This window comes from Pristiophorus japonicus, chromosome 6 (genome assembly GCF_044704955.1).
Source record: "Pristiophorus japonicus isolate sPriJap1 chromosome 6, sPriJap1.hap1, whole genome shotgun sequence".
Lineage (NCBI taxonomy): Eukaryota > Metazoa > Chordata > Chondrichthyes > Pristiophoridae > Pristiophorus > Pristiophorus japonicus.
Window position 1 is genome coordinate 206657355 of NC_091982.1, and position 12803 is coordinate 206670157.

At 46.9% G+C, this 12803-nt stretch overlaps 1 protein-coding gene across 1 annotated transcript in view; it reads left to right on the forward strand.

The window, feature by feature from the left end:
* Positions 1–12803, forward strand: part of si (sucrase-isomaltase) — a 220702-nt gene that overhangs the window by 122605 nt on the left and 85294 nt on the right. Inside the window, exon 25 of the mRNA XM_070882329.1 lies at positions 465–608. Within this exon, the coding sequence (XP_070738430.1) occupies positions 465–608 (144 nt within the window). The remainder of the gene's footprint in view (positions 1–464; positions 609–12803) is intronic.

Consider the following 12803-nt stretch of genomic DNA (forward strand, 5'->3'; position numbering starts at 1 on the left):
AACTGTTGTTCCGTCCCCCACACCTTTACAACGCTGGATGATAGGATTGCAGTGGCATTCTTGACTCAGTGTTGCGAACAGTGTTAATGACTAGGAATGCTTTGGATGAGATCTTCCTGCCAATACCTTGTTATTTGCTTGGGCCCAAACCAAATATAGGCAGGTGCCATTTCTAGTGGAAAGCCCAAGAGATTGAAGAGCCCGCAGAAGAGCTTTCCAAAACATTTCCCACTCCTGCCCACCTAGAAACCACACAAAAAATGGATGCTGATTTAGAGGAAAATCCTGTTGAAGGTCAAAAAAAATAGCATTTTCTAAAACCAGAAAAGCCCTAGTTATTGGATGAATGCCATGCTGTAAAAGTAATATTGAGAATAATGATTAAAAATTGAATTATTCTAAACAAAACTCTGATAGCTGACTCTTAAATTACCCTTGCAATAAATGCGTTTCTCTCTACATAGGTTGCTCGTCTAACAGGTCTTTGGCTTGTGCTAGGAGAATCATATTCAGTGCAATGGAATTCTTCAGAATCTGAAAGGATTGACTGTTACCCTGAAGAAAATGCCAATGAAGTTGTCTGTAAAGCCCGGGGCTGTAATTGGACTGTAAGTAATCCAGAGAGAAAAAACTAGTTCATATGACATTATAAATAAAGCCTGTCTGTCTAACTATTTCTCTCTCTCTCTCTCTCTCTCTATACATATATATATATATATATATATGTTACATGTATATATATTATTTTTAAGATCCAGTCTTGTACTTTACAAAATCAGTAATGGGGAGAATTTCTGATCATCGGTTATATTCTGGCCAGCATGAAACTGTCATGCAAAGGCTAAGAATTCTTACCATCAGCCATCAAAAGTGCTTCTGTAAACTCCAGGTGAGTATGGAGATAGTTGCAGAGTTGTTTCCACTGCTATACAAGCACCTTTAGAATATTTCCAACACAGGAATGGCAGAGCCAGTGGCAGTCAAGGTCATCCACCATTTTCAATATCGAATAATTTGCTGTCCACAGATGTGTTAAACAAATGATTGATGCATTGTTTAGCGAAACACTTGTAGCTCCTTTATCACCAGCAAACATGACGCTGTTGCCCAATATTACTATACAGCTGAATTTCCCAAAATGCAAACTTATTAAAGATGGCTAGGCCTACAACACTGCCCTGAGGAATTCCAGCAGCGATGTTCTGGGGCTGAGAAGATTGGCCTCCAACAACCACAACCATCTTCTTTTGTGCTAGGTATGACTCCAGCCTGTGGATAGTTTTGTCACAATTCCCATTGACTTCAATTTTACTCAGGCTCCTTGATGCCACACTCAGTCAAATGCTGCCTTGATGTCAAGGGCAGTCACTCTCACCTCACCTCTGGAATTCAGCTCTTTTGTACATGTTTGGACCAAGGTGATAATGAGGTCTCGAACTGAGTGATCCTGGCGTAACCCAACTGGGCATCGTGAACAGGTTATTGGCGAGTAAGTCATCATCATCATCATAAGCAGTCCGTCGGAATCGAGGAAGAACTTGCTTCCACTCTTAGCATGAGTTCTTAGGTGGCTGTACAGTCCAATACGAGAACCACAGTCTCTGTCACAGTTGGACAGATAGTCGTCGAGGGAAAGGGTGGGCAGAGAGCCTGGTTTGCCGCATGTTCCTTCCGCTGCCTGCGCTTGATTTCTGCATGCTCTCAGCGACGATACTCTAGGAGCTCAGCGCCCTCCCGAATGCACTTCCTCCACTTAGGGCAGTCTATGGCCAGGGACTCCCAGGTGTCAGTGGGGATGTCGCACTTTATCAGGGAGGCTTTGAGGGTGTCCTTGTAACGTTTCCTCTGCCCATCTTTGGCTCATTTGCCACGGACGAGTTCCGAGTAGAGCACTTGTTTTGAGAATCTCATATCTGTCATGCGAACTACGTGGCCTGCCCAGTGGAGCTGATCAAGTGTGGTCAGTGCTTCAATGCTGAGGATGCTGGCCTGGACGAGGACGCTAATGTTTGTGCGTCTGTTCTCCCAGGGGATATGCAGGATCTTGCGGAGACATTGCTGGTGGTATTTCTCCAGCGATTTGAGGTGTCTGCTGTACATGGTCCACGTCTCTGTGCCATACAGGAGGGTGGGTATTACTACAGCCCTGTAGACCATGGACTTGGTGACAGTTTTGAGGGACTGGTCTTCAAACACACTTTTCCTCGGGTGGCCGAAGGCTGCACTGGTGCACTAGAGGCGGTGTTGGATCTCGTCATCAATGCCTGCTCTTGTTGATAGGAGGCTCCCGAGATAGAGGAAGTGGTCCGTGTTGTCCAGGGCTATGCCATGGATCTTGATGTCTAGGGGGCAGTGCTGTGCGGCGAGGACAGGCTGGTGGAGAACCTTTGTCTTACTAATGTTTAGCGTAAGGCCCATGCTTTCATACACCTCGGTAAATACATCGACTATCTCCTGGAGTTCAGCCTCTGTGTGTGCAGAGACGCAGGCGTCATCCGTGTACTGTAGCTCGATGACAGAGGTTGAGGTGGTGTTGGACCTGGCCTGGAGACGGCGAAGGTTGAACAGCTTCCCACTGGTTCTGTAGTTTAGTTCCACTCCAGCGGGGAGCTTATCAACTGTGAGGTGGAGCATGGCAGTGAGGAAGATTGAGAAGAGGGTTGGGGCAATGACGCAGCCCTGTTTGACCCTGGTCTGGACGTGAATTGGGTCTGTGATGAATCCGTTGTTAAGGATCATGGCTTGCATGTTGTCGTGGAGCAGGCGGAGGACAGTGACGTACTTTTGGGGGTATCCGAAACGGAGGAGGACGCTCCATAGACCCTCGCGGTTGACAGTGTCAAAGGCCTTTGTAAGGTCAAAGAAGGCCATGTATAAGGGCTGGTGCTGTTCCCTGCATTTTTCCTGCAGCTGTCGTGCTGCAAAAATCATGTCCGTTGTGCCCCGGAGGGGACGAAATCTGTACTGCGACTTTGGGAGGAGCTCCTCGGCCACGGGGAGAAGTCGGTTGAGGAGGACTTTAGCGATGATTTTCCCAGTGGTTGATAGCAGGGAGATTCCTCTGTAGTTGCCGCAGTCGGACTTGTCCTCTTTTTTAAAGATGGTCATGATCACTGCATCTCTGAGATCTCCCGGCATGCTCTCCTCCCTCCAGATGAGAAAGATGAGGTCATGTATTCGCGCCAGTATGCCTCTCCGCCATACTTCAGTGGCTCAGCAGGGATTCCATCCGCTCCCGTAGCCTTGTTTTTTAGCTGTCTTATGGCCTTTTCTGCCTCGTGCAGTGTTGGGGTCTCACTGAGGTGGTGGCGGGTAGAATGCTGTGGAATGGAGTCGAGAACACTCAAGTCAAAGAAAGAGTCTCGATTGAGGAGATCTTTGAAGTGTTCCTTCCAGCCGGTCCTGACTGCCTCGGTGTCCTTGAACGGTTTCCCCATTCTTGGCCAGGAGTGGGGTGGGGCCTTGAGAGTTTGGTCCGAATGTGGCCTTGACTGCGGTGAAGAAACCTCACACATCATGGCTGTCGGCCAGCTGCTGTATCTCCTGTGCTTTCTCCATCCACCACCTGTTCTTCAGGTCCCGGGTTTTTTGTTGGACCTTAGCCTTTAGCCGTCTGTAATGCTGCTTTGCTGCTCCTGAGTTGGGTTGCTGTTTAAGGCTCAGAAGTGCCCTGCGCTTGCAATCTATTAGTTCTTGAATCTCCTGATCATTCTCATCAAACCAGTCCTGGTGTTTCCTGGTTGAGTGACCGAGCGTCCCCTTGCAGACATTGGTTATGGAGGCCTGGCGACCAAACGCTGTGGACATTCTGCATCTCGGGGTCATCAAGGCACGCCAGGTTAGCTGTGAGGCGCTGACTGTAAAGGGCTCTCTTAGCTGGGACCTTAAGTGCTCCGGCATTGACTTTTTGCGACACTGCTTCTGCTGCCCCCTTCGCTTTGGGGCTATGTTGATGTCAATGATGGATCGGATTAGGCTCTGATCCATCCAGCAGTCATCAGCTCCTGTCATGGCACGGGTGATGCGCATATCCCTGCAATCACTGGCTCGGACGATGACATAGTCGAGCAGGTGCCAGTGTTTGGAGAGAGGGTGTTGCCACGATGCCTTGTATGTGTCTCTCTGGCGGATGGTGATGACAAGTTCATGCTCTAGACATTTTGTCAGGAGTAGGGTACCACTGGAGTTGGCTTTCCCTACCCTCTCTGTGCCGATCACGCCTCCCCAGAGGTCTGTGTCCCTGCCAACCCTGGCGTTGAAGTCGCCGAGGAGGATCAGTTTGTCGCCCGCGAGGACACAGGTCAGGGATTTTTCGAGGTTTGAGTAAAAACCCTCTTTGGCCTCATCTGTTGCATCGAGTGTTGGGGCGTAAGCACTGATGTCTGTGGCGCAGTGGTTCCGGGTTAGGGTGAGTCGAAGCGTCATGAGGCATCCGTTAGCCCCACAGGGCGTGTCTTTGAGGCGGTCGACCAGCTCGTTTTTGATGGCGAAGCTGACTCCGTGGAGGTGGCATTCTTCCTCTGGTTTCCATTTCCAGAAGAAGGTGTAACCTCCACCTTGTTCTTTGAGCTGGCCTTCCCCTGCCCACCGGGTCTCGCTTAGGGCTGCGATGTCGATATCAAAGCATCTAAGTTCCCGGGCAACTATGGCAGTGCGGCATTCCGGTCTGTCGCTGTTGGGGTTGTCCATGAGGGTCCTGACGTTCCAGGTCCCGAACTTAATGTTAGAGGAGTGGAAGATGCCTGTGCGTGATTTCTTTTAACGTGGGGTGATTGTTGCATGCCAGCTACCACACGGGCTTAGCTGAGCGAGGTCTTGGTCCAGTGGCAAGGGGGTTCAGGACGACTGGAGACCTGGCACTGCTATATGGGCCTAATTGCCTACGGTGAGGTGTTGGCCACAGGCTCGGTGATAGGTAGCGCCCTTGGTGGTAGATGCTCCAAGGTTTGGTTGAGGGCAGGCATTGGGGAGGGCCAGTGGTGCATTGGGGTTCAGAATGGGGGGGGGCAGGGGGGTCAGCCTTTGTACTCACCACGTGCTAGAGGAGAAGAGGAGACCAGGCCATCAGTGGGAAAGAAGAGGTCCAATTCGTGGGGGGGAGGAGGTGGAGGCCCAATAGCAGGTCCAACTGCCCGATCGCCGCAGGAGATCCAACCGAGAGGTCCAGGTCACGTCGAGTCGTCCAGCCGCTTCAGAAGGTCCAGCCGGTAGGCCCAAGTCACACCGAGTTGCCGCAGAAGGTCTAGTCGGGAGGTTCAGGTCACGCCGAGTCGCCGCAGGAGGACCAGCCGGGAGACGCCGATGTGCAGTGTGGCGGGAGGCCTAAGGCCCGAACTTTTGGGATTTGCAGAGTTGGGGTTAGGATGGAAATTTAGGTCTTTAACACCCCCTATTGGGGTCTATTAGGGCTAGGGCTGGGGCTTGGGGAAGTTTAGTCAGTGGGAGGCGGCGGGCGGGAGCGGGGAGGGGGTTTGATGGCTGAGGAGCTGTTTGCAGGGGAGCTGCCTCGGGAGCTGCTGTAAGTTCTGCTTTGCTGATGGTTGGGAGTAGACTGATGCAGCGGTAAATGACCAAATTGCATTGGTCCTGTTTTGTGGACATAACATACGTGGGCAGTTTTCCATATTGTCGGGTAGATGCCAGTCTATAGTTGTACTGGAATAGCTTGGCTGCAGGTGCAACTAATTCTTGAGCACAAGTCTTCAGTATGACAGCCAAGATGTTGTCGGGGCCCATAGCCTTTGCTATATCCAGTGCGCTCAGCTGTTTCTAAAGTGAATCGAATTGGTTCAAGACTGGCTTCTGTGATGGTGAGGACCTCAGGAGGAAACCGAGCTGAATCATTCACTAGGTACTTCTGGCAGAAGATGGTTGCAAACGCTTCAGCCTTGTCTTTGGCAATCACATGCTGGGCTCCACCTTCATTGAGGATGGTGATGTTCATGGAGCCACCTCCTTTCAATATTTGTTTAATTGGCCTACCCCATTCATGACTGGATGTGGCAGGACTGCAGAGCTTTGATCTAATCCGTTGGTTGTGGGATCACTTAGCCCTGTCTATAGCATGCTGTCTCCATTGTTTAATATGCATGTAGTCCTGTGTTACAACTTCCCCAGATTGGCATTTCATTTTTAGGTACGCTTGGTGCTGCTCTTGGCATGCTCTTCTATATTTATCATTGAACAAGGGTTAGTCTGTAGGCTTGATAATAATGGTAGAGTGAGGAATATGCTGGACCATGAGGTTACAGATTATGGTGGAATACAATTCTTCTGCTGCGGATGGCCCACAGCACCTCATGGATGCCCTGTTTTGAGCTGCTAGATGTGTTCCGAATCTATCCCATTTAGTACAGTGTTAGTGCCACACAACATGATAGAGGGTGTCCTCAGTGTGAAAACGAGACTTCGTCTCCACAATGACTGTGCGGTAGCCACTGCTAGCAATACTGTCATGGACAGATGCATCTGCCACAGATAGATTGGTGAGGATGAGGTCAAGTAGGGTTTTCCTTCGTGTTGCTTCTCTCATCACTTGCCACGGGCCCAGTCTGGCAGCTATGTCCTTCAGGACTTGGCCAGTTTGGTTAGTAGTCATGCTACTGAGCTACTCTTAGTTATGGGCATTGAAGTCCCCCACCCAGAATACATTCTGTGCCCTTGCTACCCTCAGTTCTTCTTCCAAGTGGTGTTCAACATAGAAGAGTACTAATTCATCAGCTGAGTAGATAATAATCAGCAGGAGATTTCCTTGCCCATGTTTGAACTGATGCCATGAGACTTCATTGGGTTCAGAGTCAATGTTGAGGCCTTCCAGGTCCACTCCCTTCCGACTGTGTACCACTGTGCCATCACCTCTGGTGGGTCTGTCCTGCCGGTGGAATAGGACATACCCAGGGATGGTGATGGAGGAGTCTGGGATGTTAGTTGAAAGGTATGATTCTGTGAGTATAACTATGTCAGGTTGTTGCTTGACTAATTTGTAGGACAGCTCTCGCAATTTTGGCACGGGTCTGTGGATATTAGTGAGGAGGACCTTGCTAGGTCTACTGGGCTGGATGTGCCTTTATTGTGTTCGATGCCAGTGCCTAGGTCGATGCCAAGTGGTCCGTCTGGTGTAATTCTTATTATTGATTTCATAACAGTTTGGTACAACAGAGTGGCTTGCTCGGCCATTTCAAAAGCCAGTTAAGAGTCAACCACATTGCCGTGAGTCTGGAGTCACATATAGGTGAGACCACTTATAGACAGCAGATTTTCTTCCTTGAAGGACTTTAGTGAACCAGATGGGTTTTAATTGGATAGCTTTTTCAAAAAGCCAACACAGGCACGATGGGCCGAATAGCTGCCTTCTGTGCTGTACAATTCTATGATTCTATTTCAGTTTAGCTCATTAACATAGCCCCGCTCTCTTGCACAAGTCTAGAGGACATGAGTTTCCTCCATTGATGCTAGTTCAGATTGGGCATACATTTCAGTACAAAAATGTAAGCACAGAAGGAACCAAAGTTAATATTTCTGGTGTTTTACAATGATTTTGGTGATTTTTAAAAAATTTCTCCTTACTAGGACCTAAACTGTATTTTATACATCGTTGAATGCTTTTTTATATCAGAATTTATTGCATTAAAGAGAGAAAACCCTCCACAATTGCATTAATGTGCGTACATAATGGCTTGATGGCTCCAAACTTTAACTTTCATGACATCAATAAGATAAATAACAAAAATGTGCATTTATTTAGTGCGTTTAATGTAGCAAAACATCCCAAGGTGCTTCACATGAATATTATCAATCAAAATTTGACACAGAGCCACAGAAGGGAATGCCAGGACACTTGGTCAAAGAGGTAAGTTTTAAGGAGCAACTTAGGGGATGAGAGAGAGGTAACGAGAAGGAGAGGTTTAGGAAGGGAATTCTAGAGCTTAGGCCCAAGGCAACTGAAAGCACAATGCCAATGGTGGAGCAATTAAAATCAGGGATGTGCAAGATGCCAGATTTAGAGGAGCGTGGAGATCTTAAGGGCTTGTAGGGCTGGAGGAAGTTACAGAGGTAGGGAGGGATGAGACCATGGAAGGACTTGAAGACAAGGATGAGAATTTTTAAATCGAGGCATTACCAGTGTAGGTCCGCAACCACAGGGGTGATGGGTGGACAGGACTTGGTGCAAATTTGGATACGGGCAGCAGAGTTTTGGATGAGCACAAGTTTATGCAGGGTAGAAGATGGGAGGCTGGCCAAGAGAGCATTGGAATAGTCAAGTCTAGATGTAACAAAGGCATGGATGAGGATTTCATGAGATGAACTGAGGCAGGGTCGAAGTTGGGTGATGTTATGGAGGTGGAAGTAGTCAGTTTTGGTGATGGAGCAGACATGTGGTCGGAAGCTCATCTCGGGGCAAACACAACACCAAGGTTGTAAATGGTTTGGCTCAGCTTCAGACTGCTGCCAGGGAGAGGGATAGAAATGATAGCCAAGGAACAGAGTTTGTGGCAGGGACCAAAGGCAGTGAGGGACTTAAAGCATAAAGCTTGTTTATTTTCCTCTCCCTCTTTGGGCCCTGATTGTTTACTCTAATTTCCACTTGTTTCATACTGGCTTTTACAGTCCCCTGTATGCTGTTGAGGTTCTTAGGAAATTTCAGCATTAGTTCCATTGACAAGATCGGCATAATTTTGGGCGGAATTGTGGTGTAAGTTGGATTGTGAAAATTATAGCCTAATTTTTTAGAGGCCTAATTGTGTGGAAGCAGGAGGAAACTATTCTACAACCAAGGGCTCTGCAGGATGTAGCCATAGACGAAGAGGTTGTTGCCTTAGGAAGACTAGTGTGCCACACACTCATCAAAGTGGCCTTCAACAATGTGCCTGAACTATCCTTTCAACGAACCTCCTGGCCGAATGGCCCCAAAATAACATAATTGACATTGTTCTGTGCATTTAAAAACTCTGTATGGATAACCTGTACTAAGCTGCTACCTTATTCTGCATCATTAGGTTAAAAACTCTAATTCAAAATTATTTGTATGTGACTTTAGTGTTCATTGTCCAGCTTGTTTCCCTTGGTGACATATAGTGCACAACTTTTCTATCCTATTTGCAAGTACTTCGCGAGTGGAAACACTTAGTGAGATGCTGTCTTATCATCTACCCCCAGTACACATGAAGCCCGTTCAAACACTGTGTATAAAACATACTGTGTGTGATGGCTTTGCTTGAGCATATCCCATGAATGAGTGAGGGAGTAAGAAGGGGAAAGAGAACATGAACAACATGGTACAAGCCTACAACTTGTGAAATCTTCATTCTTTCCCATTCCCTTAATGTTCTCATCAACAATGATGTCCTTCATGGCCTCTTTGAAGGAATTTAAGGAATTGAAATTACAGTCTATCCTCTTGTGCAAGTCTGCTCCTTCCTATTGTGACCCAACTTGTCCTGCAGGCAGAGAAGTGGTGTACAGATGCTGTAAGTTTCAAATATGCATCCTACTGTAGCATGAGTGTGAGTAAATTAATATAGAAACATAGAAATTTACAGCACAGAAGGAGACCATTTCAACCCAGCGTGTCCGCGCCGGCTGACAAAGAGCCGCACGGCCCTTGGTCAGCAGCCCTGAAGGTTACATATCATCATAATAGGCAGTCCCTCAGAATTGAGGAAGACTTGCTTCCACTCTTAAAACGAGTCCTTAGGTAGCTGAACATTCCAATACGAGAACCACAGTTCCTGTCACAGGTGGGACACATAGTCATTGAGAGAAAGGGTGGGTGGGACAGGTTTGCCGCAAGCTCTTTCCGCTGCCTGTGCTTGATTTCTGCATGGTCTCGGTGATGAGACTTGAGATGCTTAGCGTCCTCCCGGATGCACTTCCTCCACTTAGGGCAGTCTAAGGTTACATATAAACCTATGAACAATGAACAGAAAGGTAGAGCACCCAGCCCAACCAGTCCACCCCACATAACTGCGACACCCCTTACACTGAAACATTCTACACTCCACCCCAACCAGAGCCATGTGATCTCCTGGGAGAGGCAAAACCCAGATAAAAACCCAGGTCAATTGGGGAAAAAAAATCTGGTAAAATTCCTCTCCAACCCATCCAGCCGATGAGACTCGAGATGCTCAGCGCCCTCCCTGGCTGTATTTGATTCCCTGCAGTACTTACCATCATAAGTAGTTAAGTTGCATCAGAATGTTTTTCACTTTTAAGATAACAATATGCCATTGACAAAATCGGCATAGACGATTCATTGACGTACACTGATTTCTTGTCCCTCAAAGCATTAAATTGTTCCCTTGGTTTTTCTCTCCATTTTTTTCCTCTGATGGTTATGCCCTCAAAACATTATTTTAACCCTCTATATTTAGCAATTACCTTTAAGAGCTGTTCATCTTCATATGATCATTGCGGCCTTTTAACTAGCAGAAGCAGTGTTGGGAATCCTGTTCCCCACTCTGAAAGCTCCCAGACATAGGCAGATACAAGAGTGGGAGCTCACCGTGATTGGCTAAGGAATTCCAGACCTGGAAATTTCCATCAGGACTGCTGTGCGGCGCATGGGCAGCAACATAGCCCACCGTACATGGCTTCTGCCAATTGGAAATTGCACTCGTACGCTACTTACTTCAGTTATATGCAAGTTCATTGCTGTCTTGGTCCATTTACACAGCTGATCTAAATCCTTCTGGATTTTTCTACATTATGTGGCCTGGGCTTTCTGCAAAGCCAGTGTGCTGCCAAATCTTAAGTGCACAGCCACTGCCTCTGCCAAAAATGTGCACTGCTGATCCAGAGATGTTTTCTGGCATCAACTAATTTGAGTATTGATTTACGGACTGCCATTGGAGATTAGCCAGACATTGCCCAGGATCACAGAAAGGAGCAAGAATTCATGGTTGGAGATACCATTTAAATGTTTGCGGGCAGAAGAGCATCAGTGGGCAAAGGAACCAAATGGTAAAGATCATCAGCAGGAGGAAGAAAATCGCAGAATTTTGCTTAGCACTGTAAGAAATGTAATGACCTGATGAAGATAGGTTTGGTAAGTTTTGCAAGGATACAGCTGGGCATCGTTGAATGCAATACAGCTGGCACATTTGTACAGAGCACTTGAAAGCGGAGTCTTCACCATTCCCAGTGAAATGTTGGCACTTTCCTCCACACAGGGGCATGTATGCCAATAGTCTCACTGAAATAGCCACAAACTGCAGGTGCAAAGAGAATACCACTGGTCACTGATTGAAATGGCCAAAGGATTTTTGTCACTGCAATATCAGCATGCCTATCACTGTCCATGGCTGTTCCCCTGCACAGTTCACTTGCTTTACCACCTTAGTAGAAGAATGCTCATAATCTGCATGGACAGAAAACTATGAAGGGGGGGCAATGTTTCATTCAACCCTTGATCCCTCCCTTGAGGAGATATCAATTGACACCCTGGTGAGACCTGTTGCGGAGCGCATCAGTGACAGAGAATTGCAAAGACCTTGACAGCAGTGGTTTAATCTGAAGTGGCCTGAGTAATAGTGAAATTAAGATTATTTATCAACAATAGAGGTACTCACAATTAATAGCACAGTTTCAAACCTTGGTACAGATATTTACCATTCGCTACATTCAAAAACAATGAGTGCCTGTTTTATACAGGCAAGCACTCTGCTTGATGCCCAAAATGGTGGGGTGTGGAAGTCACTGTGAGTAACATCAGAAGGATGTAGGGACATCATTTGTATCTCTGTGCCTCTGAGTTGGTGGCTGCGGAACAAAGCGATGAAGGTTTCAGCGGTGCATTCTGGGCATTCTCTACAACTGCGTGATCCTGTGCTGATTTGTACAGCTTCCCACCCCACTTTTGTTTCTTCTCCAGCAAAAGAAGAGAGGAAATCCCAAGCCCTTGTCTGTACTGATCTTTCTATTTTAATGGCATCCGCAAATTAGATGCCTTTACATTTCGTCTTGATATCCAACAACTAGTTGCATTTATATACATCGATAATTTACAATATGTCCTAAGGTGCTTCACATTAGAGCTAGATAAAAGAACGGATGTCGAGCCATGGAGGGAGAAATGAGAAAGGGGGAGAGAAAGCTTAGTCAAAAAGATGGGTTTTCAGTCGTTTTTTAAAGGTGAAGGGGCAGAGGGGTTTTGGGGGCTTAGGGAGTAATTTCCAGAGAAGGCCAAGGTTGCTGAAGGCTTTGCCATCAATGGTAGGACAAAGAGGATGAGAGAGCGAATGGACGTCTGCACAGAAGGTCAAAGTCAGAGGACCTAAGGAAGTGTGAGGAAATACAAGGAAGGAATTGGTTGCAGATATAGGACAGAGTGAAGCGGTGGGGTGGTTTGAGGGTAAGGGCAAGGATTTTGAAGATAATACATTGAGGAACAGGGAGCTAATGATGAATGGAAGCATTTGGTGAATGAAACTTTACCAAACAGGTTACAGGCTGCTATGTTTTGTACAAGTTAGAGTTGATGAAGGGTTGGGAGATTGGAAAGAGGGCAATTAGAGTAATTGAATCTAGAGGTGATAAAAGTGTGAATAAGGGTACTAGCAGAAATGTTGTGAAGGTAGAAATAAGGCTAAAGTAGACTGGGAAAATAGATTAAAGTATGGGATGGTTGATGAGCAGTGGCAGACATTGAAGGAGATATTTCATAACTCTCAACAAAAATATTTCCCAATGAAAAGGAAAGATTGGAAGAGAAGGGATAATCATCTGTGGCTAACTAAGGAAATAAGGGATGGTATCAAATTCAAAACAAGGGCATAAAAAATGGCCAAGACAAGTGGGATCCCACA